This window comes from Camelina sativa, chromosome 9 (genome assembly GCF_000633955.1).
Source record: "Camelina sativa cultivar DH55 chromosome 9, Cs, whole genome shotgun sequence".
Classification (NCBI taxonomy): Eukaryota; Viridiplantae; Streptophyta; class Magnoliopsida; order Brassicales; family Brassicaceae; genus Camelina; species Camelina sativa.
Genome location: NC_025693.1, coordinates 3,961,737 through 3,977,443, shown reverse-complemented (window position 1 = coordinate 3,977,443; position 15,707 = coordinate 3,961,737). Strand labels below are relative to the sequence as shown.

At 34.2% G+C, this 15,707-nt stretch overlaps 2 protein-coding genes across 2 annotated transcripts; both read left to right on the top strand.

The window, feature by feature from the left end:
- On the top strand, positions 713 to 2,517 carry LOC104710409 (cytochrome P450 71B19-like). Its single transcript, XM_010426989.2, has 2 exons — positions 713 to 1,655; positions 1,741 to 2,517. The coding sequence occupies exons 1-2, from the start codon at positions 759 to 761 to the stop codon at positions 2,350 to 2,352; spliced, it is 1,509 nt and encodes a 502-aa protein (XP_010425291.1). The 5' UTR covers positions 713 to 758; the 3' UTR covers positions 2,353 to 2,517.
- Positions 11,393 to 13,241, top strand: LOC104710408 (cytochrome P450 71B17-like). The gene is made up of 2 exons (XM_010426988.2): positions 11,393 to 12,345; positions 12,437 to 13,241. The coding sequence occupies exons 1-2, from the start codon at positions 11,449 to 11,451 to the stop codon at positions 13,046 to 13,048; spliced, it is 1,509 nt and encodes a 502-aa protein (XP_010425290.1). The 5' UTR covers positions 11,393 to 11,448; the 3' UTR covers positions 13,049 to 13,241.

Below are 15,707 nucleotides of genomic sequence, written 5' to 3'. Positions count from 1 at the left end.
TACATATATATAATTCTGAATTTAAGTGTCCGATTTTTATGGTAATAAATTTAATTTTCATAAATGTTAGGTAATTTTTATTATTAGACTGTGATCTATTTGGAAACCGATTTAGAACCCATCTTAATTGCACCCGATTTTTTAGGGTTATATCTTTTAATTTCAGTTCAGCTAATACCACTAATATCAATCTGTTTGACTCCTATTAAATATCAATATGTTTGGATACATGATTTATATATATCCTTATTCTGTTTTCAGTGGCATTTCATGTAATAATTTCTTAACCTATGTCTATTTATTAAAAATGCTTCCCTTTTAATAGTATAGATACTTAATAACAAACACAGACCCAACATAATGTGTAAAATTAGCGTTTTGGATCTTTTAAAATGGAAAATCTAAAAGATTTGAAGTAAAATAGCGAAATCTACAAATACCATTAAAAATGACTTTTTCTAATTAATTCAAGATAAATATATACACTAGAAACACTAAAAATGTTTACATTCTAGTTATTCTTATCCTCACTCAAATATTATACCTTTAGTAAATAAATAATATAATATGTAAAAGTAATTGCAATTTGCTACAAAGACTTACCCAATAGCCACTAGCCAACTGGATCCAATTATTGCAGTATTTTAATGAAGAAAATTGAATGGATAGTTTTCTACATCTCAAGTTGCCGTGTGGAACTATTAATAGAACACAAACAGAGCAATATCATTTTCACTTTATCGTATTACCAAACAGAAATGGCGATCTCTTTCCTCTGTTTCTGCCTCATTACCATCGTTTCTTTAATCTTTTTCGTCAAAAAGCTTAAACACTTTAAATGTAATCTTCCTCCAAGCCCTCCCAAGTTTCCGGTCATCGGAAACTTACACCAGATTGGAGAATTGCCTCACAGGTCACTTCAACATCTAGCCGAAAGATACGGACCTGTGATGCTTCTTCACTTTGGCTTTGTACCTGTAACTGTGATCTCATCGAGAGAAGGAGCTGAAGAAGTGCTCAGAACTCATGACCTAGACTGTTGCAGCAGGCCTAAGCTTGTCGGGACAAGGTTAATCTCGCGGGATTTTAAAGATATTGGTTTTACACCATACGGTGACGAGTGGAAGGAGCGGCGTAAGTTTGCGGTACGTGAGCTTTTCTGTTTGAAAAAGGTTCAGTCCTATAGGCATATCAGAGAGGAAGAATGTAACTTTCTGGTCAAGCAACTGTCCGAATTCGCGGTAGATCGATCTCCGGTCGATTTGAGCAAATCCCTTTTCTGGCTAACCGCAAGTATCTTGTTTAGAGTTGCTTTTGGACAAAGGTTCCACGAGAGTGAGTTTATCGATAAAGACAAGATTGAAGAACTTGTGTTCGAAGCTGAGACTGCCCTAGCAAGTTTCACTTGTTCCGATTTCTTCCCTGTTGCCGGACTTGGATGGCTCGTGGACTTGTTTTCCGGACAACACAAAAGGCTCAACGATGTTTTTTACAAGCTCGATGCTCTGTTCCAACATGTGATAGATGATCATTTGAATCCTGGGAGATCAAAGGATCACGAAGATATCATCGATTCAATGTTGGATGTGATTCATAAACAAGGCAAAGATGATTCCTTAAAACTCACAATAGATCATATCAAAGGGTTTCTCGCGGTAAATCTAGATTTCTTTTAAAACACATTTATCATATAAAAAAATGGATCTAAGTTTTTAACTTAACTTTCTTGTTTGTTGGTAGAATATATTTCTTGCAGGGATAGACACTGGGGCCATCACCATGATATGGGCAATGACAGAGCTAGTTAGAAACCCGAGACTGTTAAAGAAAGTTCAAGGCCATATCCGAGACCAACTTGGCAACAACAAGGACAAAATCACTGAAGAAGATATCGATAAGGTTCCTTTCTTGAACATGGTAATCAAAGAAACATTCAGATTACACCCAGCAGCTCCTCTTATACTCCCAAGGGAAACAATGGCTCATATCAAAGTTCAAGGCTATGATATTCCTCCCGAGAGGCGGATCTTGGTCAACGTTGGGGCGATAGGAAGAGACCCAAAACTCTGGGAAAACCCGGAAGAGTTTAACCCTGAGAGGTTTATGGATAGTTCTGTGGATTATAGGGGACAACACTACGAGCTCTTGCCATTTGGGTCTGGTCGAAGGATATGTCCCGGGATGCCAATGGGGATTGCCACTGTTGAATTGGGACTCTTGAACTTACTTTACTTCTTCGATTGGAAGTTGCCTGATGGGATGACACATAAAGACATCAGTATAGAAGAAGCTGGTACTCTTACAATCGTCAAGAAAGTACCGCTCAAGCTTGTCCCAGTTCGAGTTCAGTAATTGCACCAATGGCAAACATGTAAGCTTCTCTGATGTATGAGAGTATGTATATTGTTTTCAGTAAAATACTATGTTTAATTTTCAAATGCCATTTTCAGTTCTGATTAGAGAGAACGGGAAAATATTAATTTGGATGTGTGTTTAACATAATATAATCCTTAGCTATATGCCTGACCCGCTGAAATAACGCTTACCAACATTCAATATTTTCAAGTCCTTCAAAAAGAATTTAAAATTTAACATGCAATGATTTTATATGTCGAGACCACCCAACGGGTCGGACTCTCATTCTCATAAACCGGATTCTATGGGTTATTAGCTTAATCAAATTATCCCTGTTGTGGTTTTAGGAATCCATTGAGATTTTGTCAGTATGGAAAAGAGTTTTAGAAAAATTTGTCTTCTATTTTTCCCTTAAAATTCACGTGAAACAAAAACTAGCAAAGGTAGTTTGCACGAACTCATATTTTGTTCTTTATTAGGTGATTGAGTTAGTCGATGTCCACACTCATTATGTGATAAGTGCGGATCATCTAATCTATATATAAAGCAAACCCACTTTTTGTATCATTTTTAATCAAACGGCTGAGATTATTATTTCATCTAACGGTTGAAACTTATTAATAATCCCAATAGTTGCAAGTTTTTTTCCTCAAAATCGTTTCTCTTCGTCCACCCCCACCTTTAAAAAATTGCACCTTTGAATTTTTACATCTCTTCGTCGTCGTACCTCCATCTTTTATTGCACCTTTTTACTTTTGCATCTCTTCGTCGTACTCCCATCTTTTTAGAAATGCACCTTTTTGTTGTTGCACATTTTTGTTTCAGACCTCTATATTTTACACCTCTATATTTTACACATTTATGTTTTACACCTCTTTGTTTATTATATATACACTTTTATGGACTACAAAAACAAGTTTCAAATTTATTATTTTCAGATTATTTTTAATAGTAAAAAATAAAACAAAGAATTTTTTATTGAAGTGTTTTTAAATTAACTTGCATCAATATCTATATCAAGGTATTTTTATGAAGTAACAAGTTAGTGTCCATTCCGAAAAATTGGTTTTGTTCTGATGTGTCTGCATTTTATAGGGTTTTAACTATAGTTTTTTGGTTTGTTTTGAATCTTTTCCTAGGTCCAAGTGTGCTTTTAGAGTCCTTTTAGTCCTTTGTGAGTCTTTACAGGTTCTAGGTGATTTTGGAAGGAATCTGAGCGTTTTGGGGGTGAAAATATGCATCTGGAGCCAATTGGTTGAAGACTGATCGAGCTAGAAGGCAGATGGAGTGAGAGCAGAAAAACGTTCCGGATCGACTGATCCTTTTGAGATCGACCAATCCCGTCCCCGATGCAACTTTTCCTTATTTGTTTTAAACCGACTTTTAGGGTTTTATTTTGATATTTAAGTTAGAGGCACGGCTTCCAGAGGCATAAGCATTATTTTCTGAGACTATTTTGTATTGAGAGCAAAGGGAGAAGATCTCTAATCCTTCTTGACACTTTGGAGAAGATTTCTAAACCCTATTTTCTATTCTTTTGCAATTCAATTATGTTTTCTTCATCTTTGCTTTGCTGTTTCTGTTTCTCCATGTCTGAGTAGTTTATCTATTGGGTTTCGGGTTTCAAAGGGGAATTATGATTTTCTAAACATAGGTTGTTAGACTTGGGGATTAATCTATTGAGTTCTTCATCTATTGTTGTTCTTAATGCTTAAGCTAGATTGATCACCTAGATTAAGATCTTAGGTTTAATTCATCGGGGCACCAAAAGTGTTGTTGAGTTGCTTGAAAAGAACATAGGTGAGCAAGGTGANCATCTTTGATTTGCTGTTTCTGTTTCTCCATGTCTGAGTAGTTTATCTATTGGGTTTCGGGTTTCAAAGGGGAATTATGATTTTCTAAACATAGGTTGTTAGACTTGGGGATTGATCTATTGAGTTCTTCATCTATTGTTGTTCTTAATGCTTAAGCTAGATTGATCACCTAGATTAAGATCTTAGGTTTAATTCATCGGGGCACCAAAAGTGTTGTTGAGTTGCTGGAAAAGAACTTAGGTGAGCAAGGTGGACCTTAGCCAACGAAAGTTGAAGTTGAGGCACCTTGTGAACAGATCAAACTTAAACCTTTATTGCTTGCTTGGTTTGCTAGGTCCAAACGACGGTTTAGGGTTTAGTGAATTCATTGCATAGATAGTTAACGCTGCGAAAGTAGGTTAGCTTTACAACCGTGATTTGAGTTCTAGAATTGTGTCTAATGCATCCCATCTAACCACCTTAGTCCGAAATTATATCCCCATAGATTCCCTACGCCCAATATTTCCTTTTTGATTTAAAGCAACTTATTTACTTTCTGTTTTTGATTAATTACTTTATTCACAAACTTCCTCTTTTTTCTTAGCTATATTTGATCTTGATAATTTCTTAGTGCAATTGTTTGGTCTCTGTGGATTCGATCCTGAAGCGTTACAACGATACCGCTAGATCCCCAAAGATTTCATGCGCCCAATATTTCCTTTTTGATTTAAAGCAACTTATTTACATTCCGTTTTTGATTAATTACTTTATTCACAAACTTCCTCTTTTGTCTTAGCTATATTTGATCTTGATAATTACTTAGTTCAATTGTTTGGTCTCTGTGGATTCGATCCTGAAGCGTTACAACGATACCACTAGATCGTGGTGGAGTACACATTAGGTTTTAATTGACCTTAGATCATGTTCCCTCCTCTGTTTGTTTTAATATATTATTATAGATTAACGAAAAGTTTTGTTCTTCCTAAGTGCTCTGTTTGTCTTTATATTGTCGGTTAGATAATTTACTCAAAATAGCACTTACATTTAATTATTTACTCAAGATAGCACTTACATTTAATTTCTTCAAGTTAAATAGACTAACAAAAGGACGTGATATCAATATCTATTGCACAAAGGGGCGTAACAAAGGGGCGTAATTTTTTAAATATTGGGCCTATTCGTTTTGATTTTTGATGAGAAGTTTTTTAACATATACAATTCTAGGAAGTTCTGTCTGAAATGATTTTTCTCTTTATCATTTAAAACGTAGCATGAGTAAAATAATGCTATGCATCGTAATTAGTATTACGACGTAGCAAGTGTAAAACAGTGTGTCAATGAGTAGTTGCTTCTAAGATTTCTTTTGTTAAAAAAATGCAAATATCTAAATTTTCATAGTTTTAATTTTGAAGTAGAATGTTATGAATTTTGGGGGTCAACTTTAATTTAACAGATGAGACTGTTTCTATTATCTCATCTAACGGTTTAGAATTATTAATGATCCCAAAGGTTGCAAGTTTTATTCTAACAATCGTGTTTCTTCGTCGTACTTATATCTTTTAAAATCGCACCTATTAATCTTTACACCTTTTTTGTTTCACACCTCTTTGTTTTATATATATACATATTTTATGGATTTTGTAAAGAGTTTTTGTTCTTTGAGTATTATTAATGATCTCACCCTTTGTTAATACTCTCAAAAGTTTCAAAGTTTCAGTCCAACGATTGTGTTTCTTCGTTTCACTCCCAACTTTCCATGTTGGCATCTGTTAGTTTTCACACCCTTTTGTTTTAAACCTCTTTGTTTATATAAAGTTGCAATGATTTGATCCAACAATTGTGTTTCTTCGTCGTACCCTTAGTTTTCAATAGTTGCATTTGTTAGTTTTCGCACCTTTTTGTTTCACACCTTTTTATTTCACACCTCTTTGTTTTCACACTCTTAGTTTTTATATGTATACAATTTTTTATGGACTTTGAAAACAGTGTTTGTTCTTTGAGTATTATTAATGATCTCACCCTTTGTTAATGATCTCAAAAGTTGCAAAGTTTTAGTCCAACAATTGTGTTTCTTCATTGCACTCTCATCTTTCCATGTTGGCACCCGTTAGTTTTCACACCTTTTTGTTTTACACCTCTTTGTTTATATAAAATTGCAATGTTTTAATCCAACAATTGTGTTTCTTCGTCGTACCCCTAGCTTTCAATGGTTGCACTTGTTAGTTTTAGCATCTTTCTATTTCACACCTCTTTGTTTTCATACTCTTTGTTTTAATATAGATACATATTTTTATGGATTTTGAAAAGAGATTTTGTTCTTTGAGTATGATTAATGACCTCACCCTTTGTTAATGATCTCAAAAGTTGTGAAGTTTATGTCCAACAATTGTGCTTCTTCATGGCACCCCCAGCTTTCTATGTTGGCACCCGTTAGTTTTCACACCCTTTTGTTTTACACCTCTTTGTTTATATAAAGTTGCAATATTTTGATCCAACAATTATGTTTCTTCGTCATATCCCTAGCTTTCAATGGTCGCATTTGTTAGTTTTCACACATTTTTGTTACACACCTTTGTTTCACAGCTTTGTTTCATACCTCTTCGTTTTCACACCTCTTTGTTTTCACATATTGTTTTTTATATATATACAGATTTTTATGGATTTTGAAAAGAATTTTTGTTATTTAAGTATTATTAATGATCTCACCCTTTGTTAATGATCTCAAAAGTTGCAAAGACTCGATCCAACAATTGTGTTTCTTCATCGCACCCCCAACTTTCCATGTAGGCACCCGTAAGTTTTCACACCTTTTTGTTTTACACCTTTTTGTTTATATAAAGTTGCAGTGTTTTGATCCAACAATTTTGTTTCTTGGTCATACCCCTTGATTTCAATGTTTGCACTTGTTAGTTTTCGCACCTTTTTATTTCACACCTTTTTATTTCACACATTTTTGTTTCACATGTCTCTCTTTCAAAAATCGCACATATTAATTTGTACACCTTTTTTTCACACCTCTATGTTTTACACCTTTATATTTTACACCTCATTTTTTATTATATATAAAATTTTATGGAATACAAAAACAAGTTTCAAACTTATTGCTCTGAGTATTTTTTAAACTTACAAGTTAATAAATAAAATCATAGATTTATATGTTTATATATTATAGCAAACTCACTTTTAGGGATCAATTTAAATATAACGGTTGAGATTGTTTTTATTAGCTCATCTAACTGTTTAGATTTGTTAATGATCTTAAAAGTTGCAATATTTTGATCCAACAATTGTGTTTCTTTGTCGTACTCACAGCTTTCAATGTTCACATTTGTTAGTTTTCGCATATTTTTGTTTCACACCTCTTTGGTTATATTTTACACCTTTATATTTTACACCTCTTTGTTTATTATATATACATTTTTATGTACCACAAAAAAAAGTTTCAAATTTATTGTTTTCAGAGTATTTTTAAAAGTAAAAAATAAAACAAATAATTTTTTAATTGGAGTGTTTTTAAATTAACTTGCATCAATATCTATATCAATGTATTTTTATGAACTAACAAGTTAGTGTCCATTCCGAAAAACTATTTTGTTCCCTCCTCCGTTTGTTCTCATATATTATTATAGATTAAAGAAAAGTTTGGTTCTTCCTAAGTGCTCTGTTTGTCTTTATGTTGTCGGTTAGATAATTTACAGAAGATAGCAATTACATTTAATTATTTACTCAAGATAGCACTTACATTTAATTTCTTCAAGTTAAATAGACTAACAAAAGGACGTGATATCAATATCTATAGCACAAAGGGGCGTAACAAAGGGGCGTAATTTTTTAAATATTGGGCCTGTTCGTTTTGATTTTTGATGAGAAGTTTTTTTACATATACAATTCTAGGAAGTTCTGTCTGAAATGATTTTTCTCTTTATCATTTAAAACGTAGCGTGAGTAAAATAATGCTATGCATCGTAATTAGTATTACGACGTAGCAAGTGTAAAATAGTGTGTCAATGAGTAGTTGCTTCTAAGATTTCTTTTGTTAAAAAAATGCAAATATCTAAATTTTCATAGTTTTAATTTTGAAGTAGAATGTTATGAATTTTGGGGGTCAACTTTAATTTAACAGATGAGACTGTTTCTATTATCTCATCTAACGGTTTAGAATTATTAATGATCCCAAAGGTTGCAAGTTTTTTTTCTAACAATCGTGTTTCTTTGTCGTACTTATATCTTTTAAAATCGCACCTATTAATCTTTACACCTTTTTATTTCACACCTCTTTGTTTATATATATACATATTTTATGGATTTTGTAAAGAGTTTTTGTTCTTTGAGTATTATTAATGATCTCACCCTTTGTTAATACTCTCAAAAGTTTCAAAGTTTCAGTCCAACGATTGTGTTTCTTCGTTTCACTCCCAACTTTCCATGTTGGCATCTGTTAGTTTTCACTCCCTTTTGTTTTAGACCTCTATGTTTATATAAAGTTGCAATGTTTTAATCCAACAATTGTGTTTCTTCGTCGTACCCTTAGCTTTCAATGGTTACACTTGTTACTTTTCGCACCTTTTTGTTTCACACCTTTTTGTTTCACACTCTTAATTTTTATATATATACAGACTTTTATGGACTTTGAAAACAGTGTTTGTTCTTTGAGTATTATTAATGATATCACCCTTTGTTAATGATCTCAAAAGTTGCAATGTTTTGGTCCAACAATTTTGTTTCTTCGTTGTACCCCCATCTTTCCATGTTGGCACCCGTTAGTTTCCACACCCTTTTGTTTTACACCTCTTTGTTTATATAAAATTGTAATATTTTGATCCAACAATTATGTTTCTTTGTCGTACCCCTAGCTTTCAATGGTTTCACTTGTTAGTTTTTGCATCTTTTTGTTACACACCTCTTTGTTTTCACACTCTTTGTTTTAATATAGATATAGATTTTTATGGATTTTGAAAAGAGCTTTTGTTCTTTGAGTATTATTAATGACCTCACCCTTTGTTAATGATCTCAAAAGTTGTAAAATTTATGTCCAACAATTGTGCTTCTTCGTTGCACCCCCAGCTTTCTATGTTGGCACCCGTTAGTTTTCACACCCTTTTGTGTTACACCTATTTGTTTATATAAAGTTGCAATGTTTTGATCCAAAAATTGTGTTTCTTCGTCGTACCCCTAGCTTTCAATGGTTGCACTTGTTAGTTTTCACACTTTTTTGTTTCACACATTTGTTTTACAGCTTTGTTTCACACCTCTTTGTTTTCACACCTCTTTGTTTTCACACATTTTTGTTTATATATATATACAGATTTTTATGGATTTTGAAAAGAATTTTTGTTATTTAAGTATTATTAATGATCTCACCCTTTGTTAATGATCTCAAAAGTTGCTAAGACTCGATCCAACAATTGTGTTTCTTCATCGCACCCCCATCTTTCCATGTAGGCACCCGTTAGTTTTCACACCTTTTTGTTTTACACCTCTTTGTTTATATAAAGTTGCAGTGTTTTGATCCAACAATTGTGTTTCTTGGTCATACCCCTTGATTTCAATGTTTGCACTTGTTAGTTTTCGCACCTTTTTATTTTACACCTTTTTGTTTCACACGTCTTTCTTTCAAAAATCGCACATATTAATTTTTACACCTTTTTTCACACCTCTATGTTTTACACCTTTATATTTTACACCTTATTGTTTATTATATATAAACTTTTATGGAATATAAAAACAAGTTTCAAATTTATTGTTCTGAGTATTTTTTAAACTTACAAGTTAATAAATAAAATCATAGATTTATATGTTTATATATTATAGCAAACTCACTTTTAGGGATCAAATTATATATAACGGATGAGATTGTTTTTATTAGCTCATCTAACTGTTTAGATTTGTTAATGATCTTAAAAGTTGCAATATTTTGATCCAACAATTGTGTTTCTTCGTCGTACTCGCACCTTTTTATTTCACACCTTTTTGTTTCACACGTCTTTCTTTCACATTTGTTAGTTTTCGCATATTTTTGTTTCACACCTCTTTGTTTATATATAAATAAATATATATATATATATATATATATATTTATGGCCCTTGAAAAGAGTTTTTGTTCTTTGAGTATTGTTTAACACCTCCAAATTTAAAAATTCTAAGTATTATTTTCTTTCAATTAATTAATCAACATTGATTCACTCATCTTTGTTAAAAATTTGGATTGTTTTATTTATTGATTCATTCTTCTAACTTTTTTTGGTGTCGTTTTCCATCTAACCGTATTGATCATCTCTTTCAAGTATTAATTTAGATAATTAATTGTGATTTCTAACTTTCATACATTTATCTTTTTAGTCAATATGGTTGGTTACAGTTGCAGCTATGAGTTCTTTCTCCCTGATTCTCTTATTATTTTCTATAAATTTCGATAGAACAATGAGTTAAATTTTATTTTATGTGAATATCTTTCAAAATTGATTATCTGAGTATGATTCAGTAAACCTAGATTTATATATCTTTAACATTATTCTCTTATTATCACTGAATCGATTTTCTATTTTTATATATACAACAAATATTTTATGTAACTAATTTGGTTAATTCATCTTAGTCATTATTTATGACTTTTATATTATACAGTTAACAAATTATCATAAAATTTTCACTCAAAATGTGAAATTAACAATGTTAATCATTTCAAGTTTTCATTTTCCCATGCGGTAATGCACGGACAGACATTTTTGTTTTGATAATAAAAAAGAGAAATACTTTATTTTGATAATTTAAACAATAATTCAAACTCTTGAAGAAACGAATGCTTTGGAATATTCCATTCTTGCAGCAGCCACCGCTTCGGATCCTGCTCCTCTGCAATTTTTGGCCCCATATTCCAACCTAAGAAAAAAAAAATAAAAGAACTAGCCTTTCAATATATTCAAATATGATTCAGCTTGTAAACCTAAACGAATCGAATTTTGTTAAAAAAGAAAAGTGTTTAAACACTTTCCAAAATTATGTCTAAGGTTTTGATATTTGTGTGGTGCTTGATGGTCTATGTTTTTTGTCTGTTTTGTAGTTGCTTATTTTAATTTACTTTACATTGCAAGTATCGTAGATGTTTCTAACCATTCATATTTGCACAAGTCAAATTTGTCTTCTAGATGTAGGACTAGTAGACTTTTTACTATGATTAAAATGTACGCAGTGTGAGTGATGTCTTATCTCTTCCTTCTTCAGTGACGACCCCAGGATAAGATTTGAACTATTATTAATAATACCAAAACAGAGCATTATCAATTTAAACAAAAAAAAAAAAATGGCAATCTCTTTGCTCTGTCTTTTTCTCATCACCTTCGTTACGTTAATCCTTATCGGCAAGAAGATCAAACGCTCTAAATGGAATCTTCCTCCAAGCCCTCCTAAGTTACCGATCATCGGAAACTTACATCAACTTGGAGATTTGCCTCACAGGTCACTTCAACGTCTCGCCCAAAGAACCGGACATGTTATGCTTCTCCACTTAGGGTTTGTCCCTGTGACTGTTATCTCATCGAAAGAAGGAGCTGAAGAAGTGCTTAGAACTCATGACCTAGACTCTTGCAGCAGGCCTAAGCTTTTCGGGGGGAGGCTAATCTCTCGGGGTTTTAAAGATATCGGCTCTTCACCATACGGCCGAGAGTGGAGAGAGCGGCGAAAGTTTACGGTGAGCGAGTTTTTCAGTTATAAAAAGGTTAAGTCTTTTGGATATATCAGAGAGGAAGAATGTAACTTTCTGGTCAAGAAAGTGTCGGAATCAGCCGTGGATCAATCTCCGGTCGATTTGAGCAAATCCCTTTTCTGGCTAACATCAAGTATCCTGTTTAGAGTTGCTTTTGGACAAAGTTTCCACGAGAGCGAGTTTATCGATCAAGAAAAGATCGAAGAGCTCATTTTCGAAGGGGAAGAAGCTCAGGCTAGTTTCACTTTCTCTGATTCCTTTCCTATTGCCGGACTTGGATGGATTGGTGATTGGATTTCGGGGCAGCACAAGAGGTTAAAAGATTTCTTCTTCAAGCTCGATGCCTTTTTTCAACATGTGATTGATGATCATTTGAAACCTGGCCGATCGGAAGATAACAAAGATATCGTCGATCTAATGTTGGATGTGATGCATAAACAAGGTGAAGATGATTCTTTGAAGCTCACAATAGATCATATTAAGGGGATTCTCACGGTAAGACGAAAAAAAACAAAAAAAACTTATTTATTGGTATTGAAACTGAATCTGGATAGAAGTAACTTAGTCGTCTCCGGGTGTTTGGTAGAATATATTTATGGCAGGGATAGACACAGGAGCTATTACCATGATATGGGCAATGACGGAGCTTGCTAGAAACCCGGAAGTGATGAAGAAAGTTCAAGGCGAGATCCGAGACCGTCTTGGAAACGATAAGGAGAGAATCACCGACGAAGATGTCGACAAAGTTCCTTTCTTGAACATGGTGATCAAGGAAACATTCAGATTACACCCAGCAGCTCCTCTTCTGCTCCCAAGGGAAACAATGGCTCACATCAAGATTCAGGGATATGATATTCCTCCAAAGAGACGGATCTTGGTGAACGCTTGGGCGATAGGAAGAGATCCAAAATACTGGACAAACCCGGAAGAGTTTAACCCGGAGAGGTTTATCGATAGCCCTGTTGATTATAAAGGGAAACATTTCGAGCTCCTACCGTTTGGGTCTGGTAGAAGGATATGTCCCGGTATAGCAATGGCGATAGCTACTGTGGAATTGGGACTCTTGAACTTACTTTACTTCTTCGATTGGAGAGTACCTGATGGGATGACACATGAGGACATCGATATGGAAGAAGCTGGTAGTCTTACAGTCGTCAAGAAAGTGCCTCTGAAGCTCGTCCCAGTTCGAGTTCAGTGATTGCACCAAACTCCAAACTTTAAAGATGTTTTTGATAAAATATATTATGCAAATCTTATATGTTTTGTTTTGTATACGATTTGTTGGTTATGCACCAAACACTAAGCTATGAAGATTTGCTGGTTATGTAAATATTGTATGAAAAGTAAGGCTCATGGACCAAGGTTTTCTTGTTCCTTGGTTTTTTTGGATCGCCAGAAGACCTCTATACGTTTCAAGAAACTGTAAAATCTGTTGAGACGTGTGTTTGATTACATTATTTTCCTGAAAGAATGCTTTTTCTTTTTTTACCTCAAGGATTGATTTGCTTTAAAATTACACCAACCACAGATTCATATAAGAAACTATTTCGACCGTACATCTAATATTTTGCATGCAACACAATTTCGGAAAGGGTAATAGCAATATCTACCAAGAACATGACACATCAGATTTTCAGCTTAACGATGAATACAATAAAACTTGTACGTTTCAGTTCTCTCCGGGTTTTCAGTTTCTTCTGGCATCATTAAAATTAATACATATCCAAACAAAATATTTGAATAAATACAGCTAACATCTCTCAATTCTCGACAGACACAAAAAAGAAGCCAAAACTTATTTGGTTTTCTCTCTTCCAGTCCATCTCCTTCTAATATATTTCACGCCATCAGAGCTTCTAAATCAAATTTTCTCTTCTATGAGCTTGCCATTGTTGTCGTTGTTGGTAAGTGAAGGTTTTGTCGTGTCGTCTCCATCCGTGAAGAAGAATAGGAGAGGAGAAGACCAAATCGTGATACCGAAGACAAGATTAAGTGGCACCGACAAAAGCTAACCCATCCCAAAGGCCCTGCTTTTTTGTATCTCTTTGCTTCAGGTTTGTCAATATTTTCTCTAGCCTTCAACGTAACTTCTCACTGATTGATAAAAGACAAAACGAGCTAGCTTTGGGTTATTTAATATTTCTGAATTCTAAATCAAATTTTCTCTTCTGTTAGACAATACTAACCCATCCCAAAGGTCGGAGACTAAGAAATCAAAATAAGAGTGAGTATTAGAGGAATCGAAAAAGATGATATTATTGAATTGTTCTAAAAAGTCACCTTTGAAGCAGCGAAGGTGATTCAATGTTTCTCCTTTGTGTTGTGTGCATGTTGCTGTTAAAAAGTGTTGCACCACAAGAGCTTCATTATGCGTCTAGGTCATAGGAAAAATACTTTCTGTTTTAGCCAATAAAGAAAAAGAAGAGACGTAGGAGCAACTTAGCTTAGATTCACAACTGAAACCTTTAATTACTATGTATGTTGTGTATACATTGATTTAGTTATAGTATTGGTTTTGTGTTAGTCAAATTACTCCCCTCTCTTCAACAGCAAAGACAAAAAAAGATTAATGTCGGATTTAAAGTTGTTTAATTTCTTTACGTTTTAAGTGTAAGGAAATGGATGATTCTATTGAACCGGTGGCTGAGTGACGACGTTCTGCACACGAAGCTCAGCAAACGGGAACCTCATTTCAACAAACTGAACATGACGAGACGTATACAGTCTGCCATTGACAAGATTGAAACATAAATAGGCACTCTGTGTTAGAGAGTAACCTAACAAAACACATGGAGTTGAGTGAGGTTCGAGTTTGTTGTGACGATACGGGCGTAACCAGGGATAGCAGAAACAGCCAAACACCTTCAGTTTGAGATAATTCGGTTGTGTGCGAAAGAGCTTATGATACGGTGACTCACCACCAAGCACGTCCGTCGGCATACGGTTAATCAAGTACACGGCCGTGGCAAACGCATAAGGCCAATAACTTGGAGGAACAGAGGCATGACTGAGCATGGATAAGCCGGTTCCTACAATATGTCTATGTTTCCTCTCCGAGAGACCATTGAGCTCAGGGGTATGAGGTGGCGTTGTGAAATGAGAGATACCATGTAAGGCCAGGAACGACCGCATAGCAATGAATTCTCCACCATTATCAGAATATAAGGTGCGTATCCGCGTTTGAAAACGATTCTCGACCAAAGCCTTAAAGGCAATGAAGACATCTTTGACTTGGGATTTGAGTTTTAAAGGGTATAGCCATGTGTATCTTGTAAAGTGATCGACTAAGACAAGGTAATATTTGAAATTTTCTGTAGAAGTAATGGGTGAGGACCAAACGTCGGTGTAAACATATTCAAGAGGTTGTGTAGAAACGATTGTGTTTATTGAGAAAGGGAGCTTGTGACTCTTATTAAGAAGACAATCAGAACAAGATAATTGTTTTTGAGTGGAAGAAGAAAGAGGTAATGAAAACTTAGAAACAAGATTTTTGAGAACTTGTAAAGAGGGATGCCCAAGTCGAAGATGCCATGAAGAGAGATCAGTTTTCGGAGAGATAGTGGCGGAGAAGACATTGATGGTATCTTGATGAACCGGCCACTCATACAATCCGTTCCTAGTTCGGCCTTGGAGTAACCGGACCCCCGTGCTCAGATCCCTCACCTGAAAATATGCAGGATAGAATTCCACAAAAACCTTATGAGCATTACATAAACGATACACCGAAATCAGATTCTTGCAAAGATCAGGAACATATAGAACATCTTTTAAAGAAAGAGAACGAGATGGTGTAGGGAGTAAAGCGGAACCCGTTTGAGTGATCTTTAAACCGGAGCCATCCGCAATTTGGACCTCTT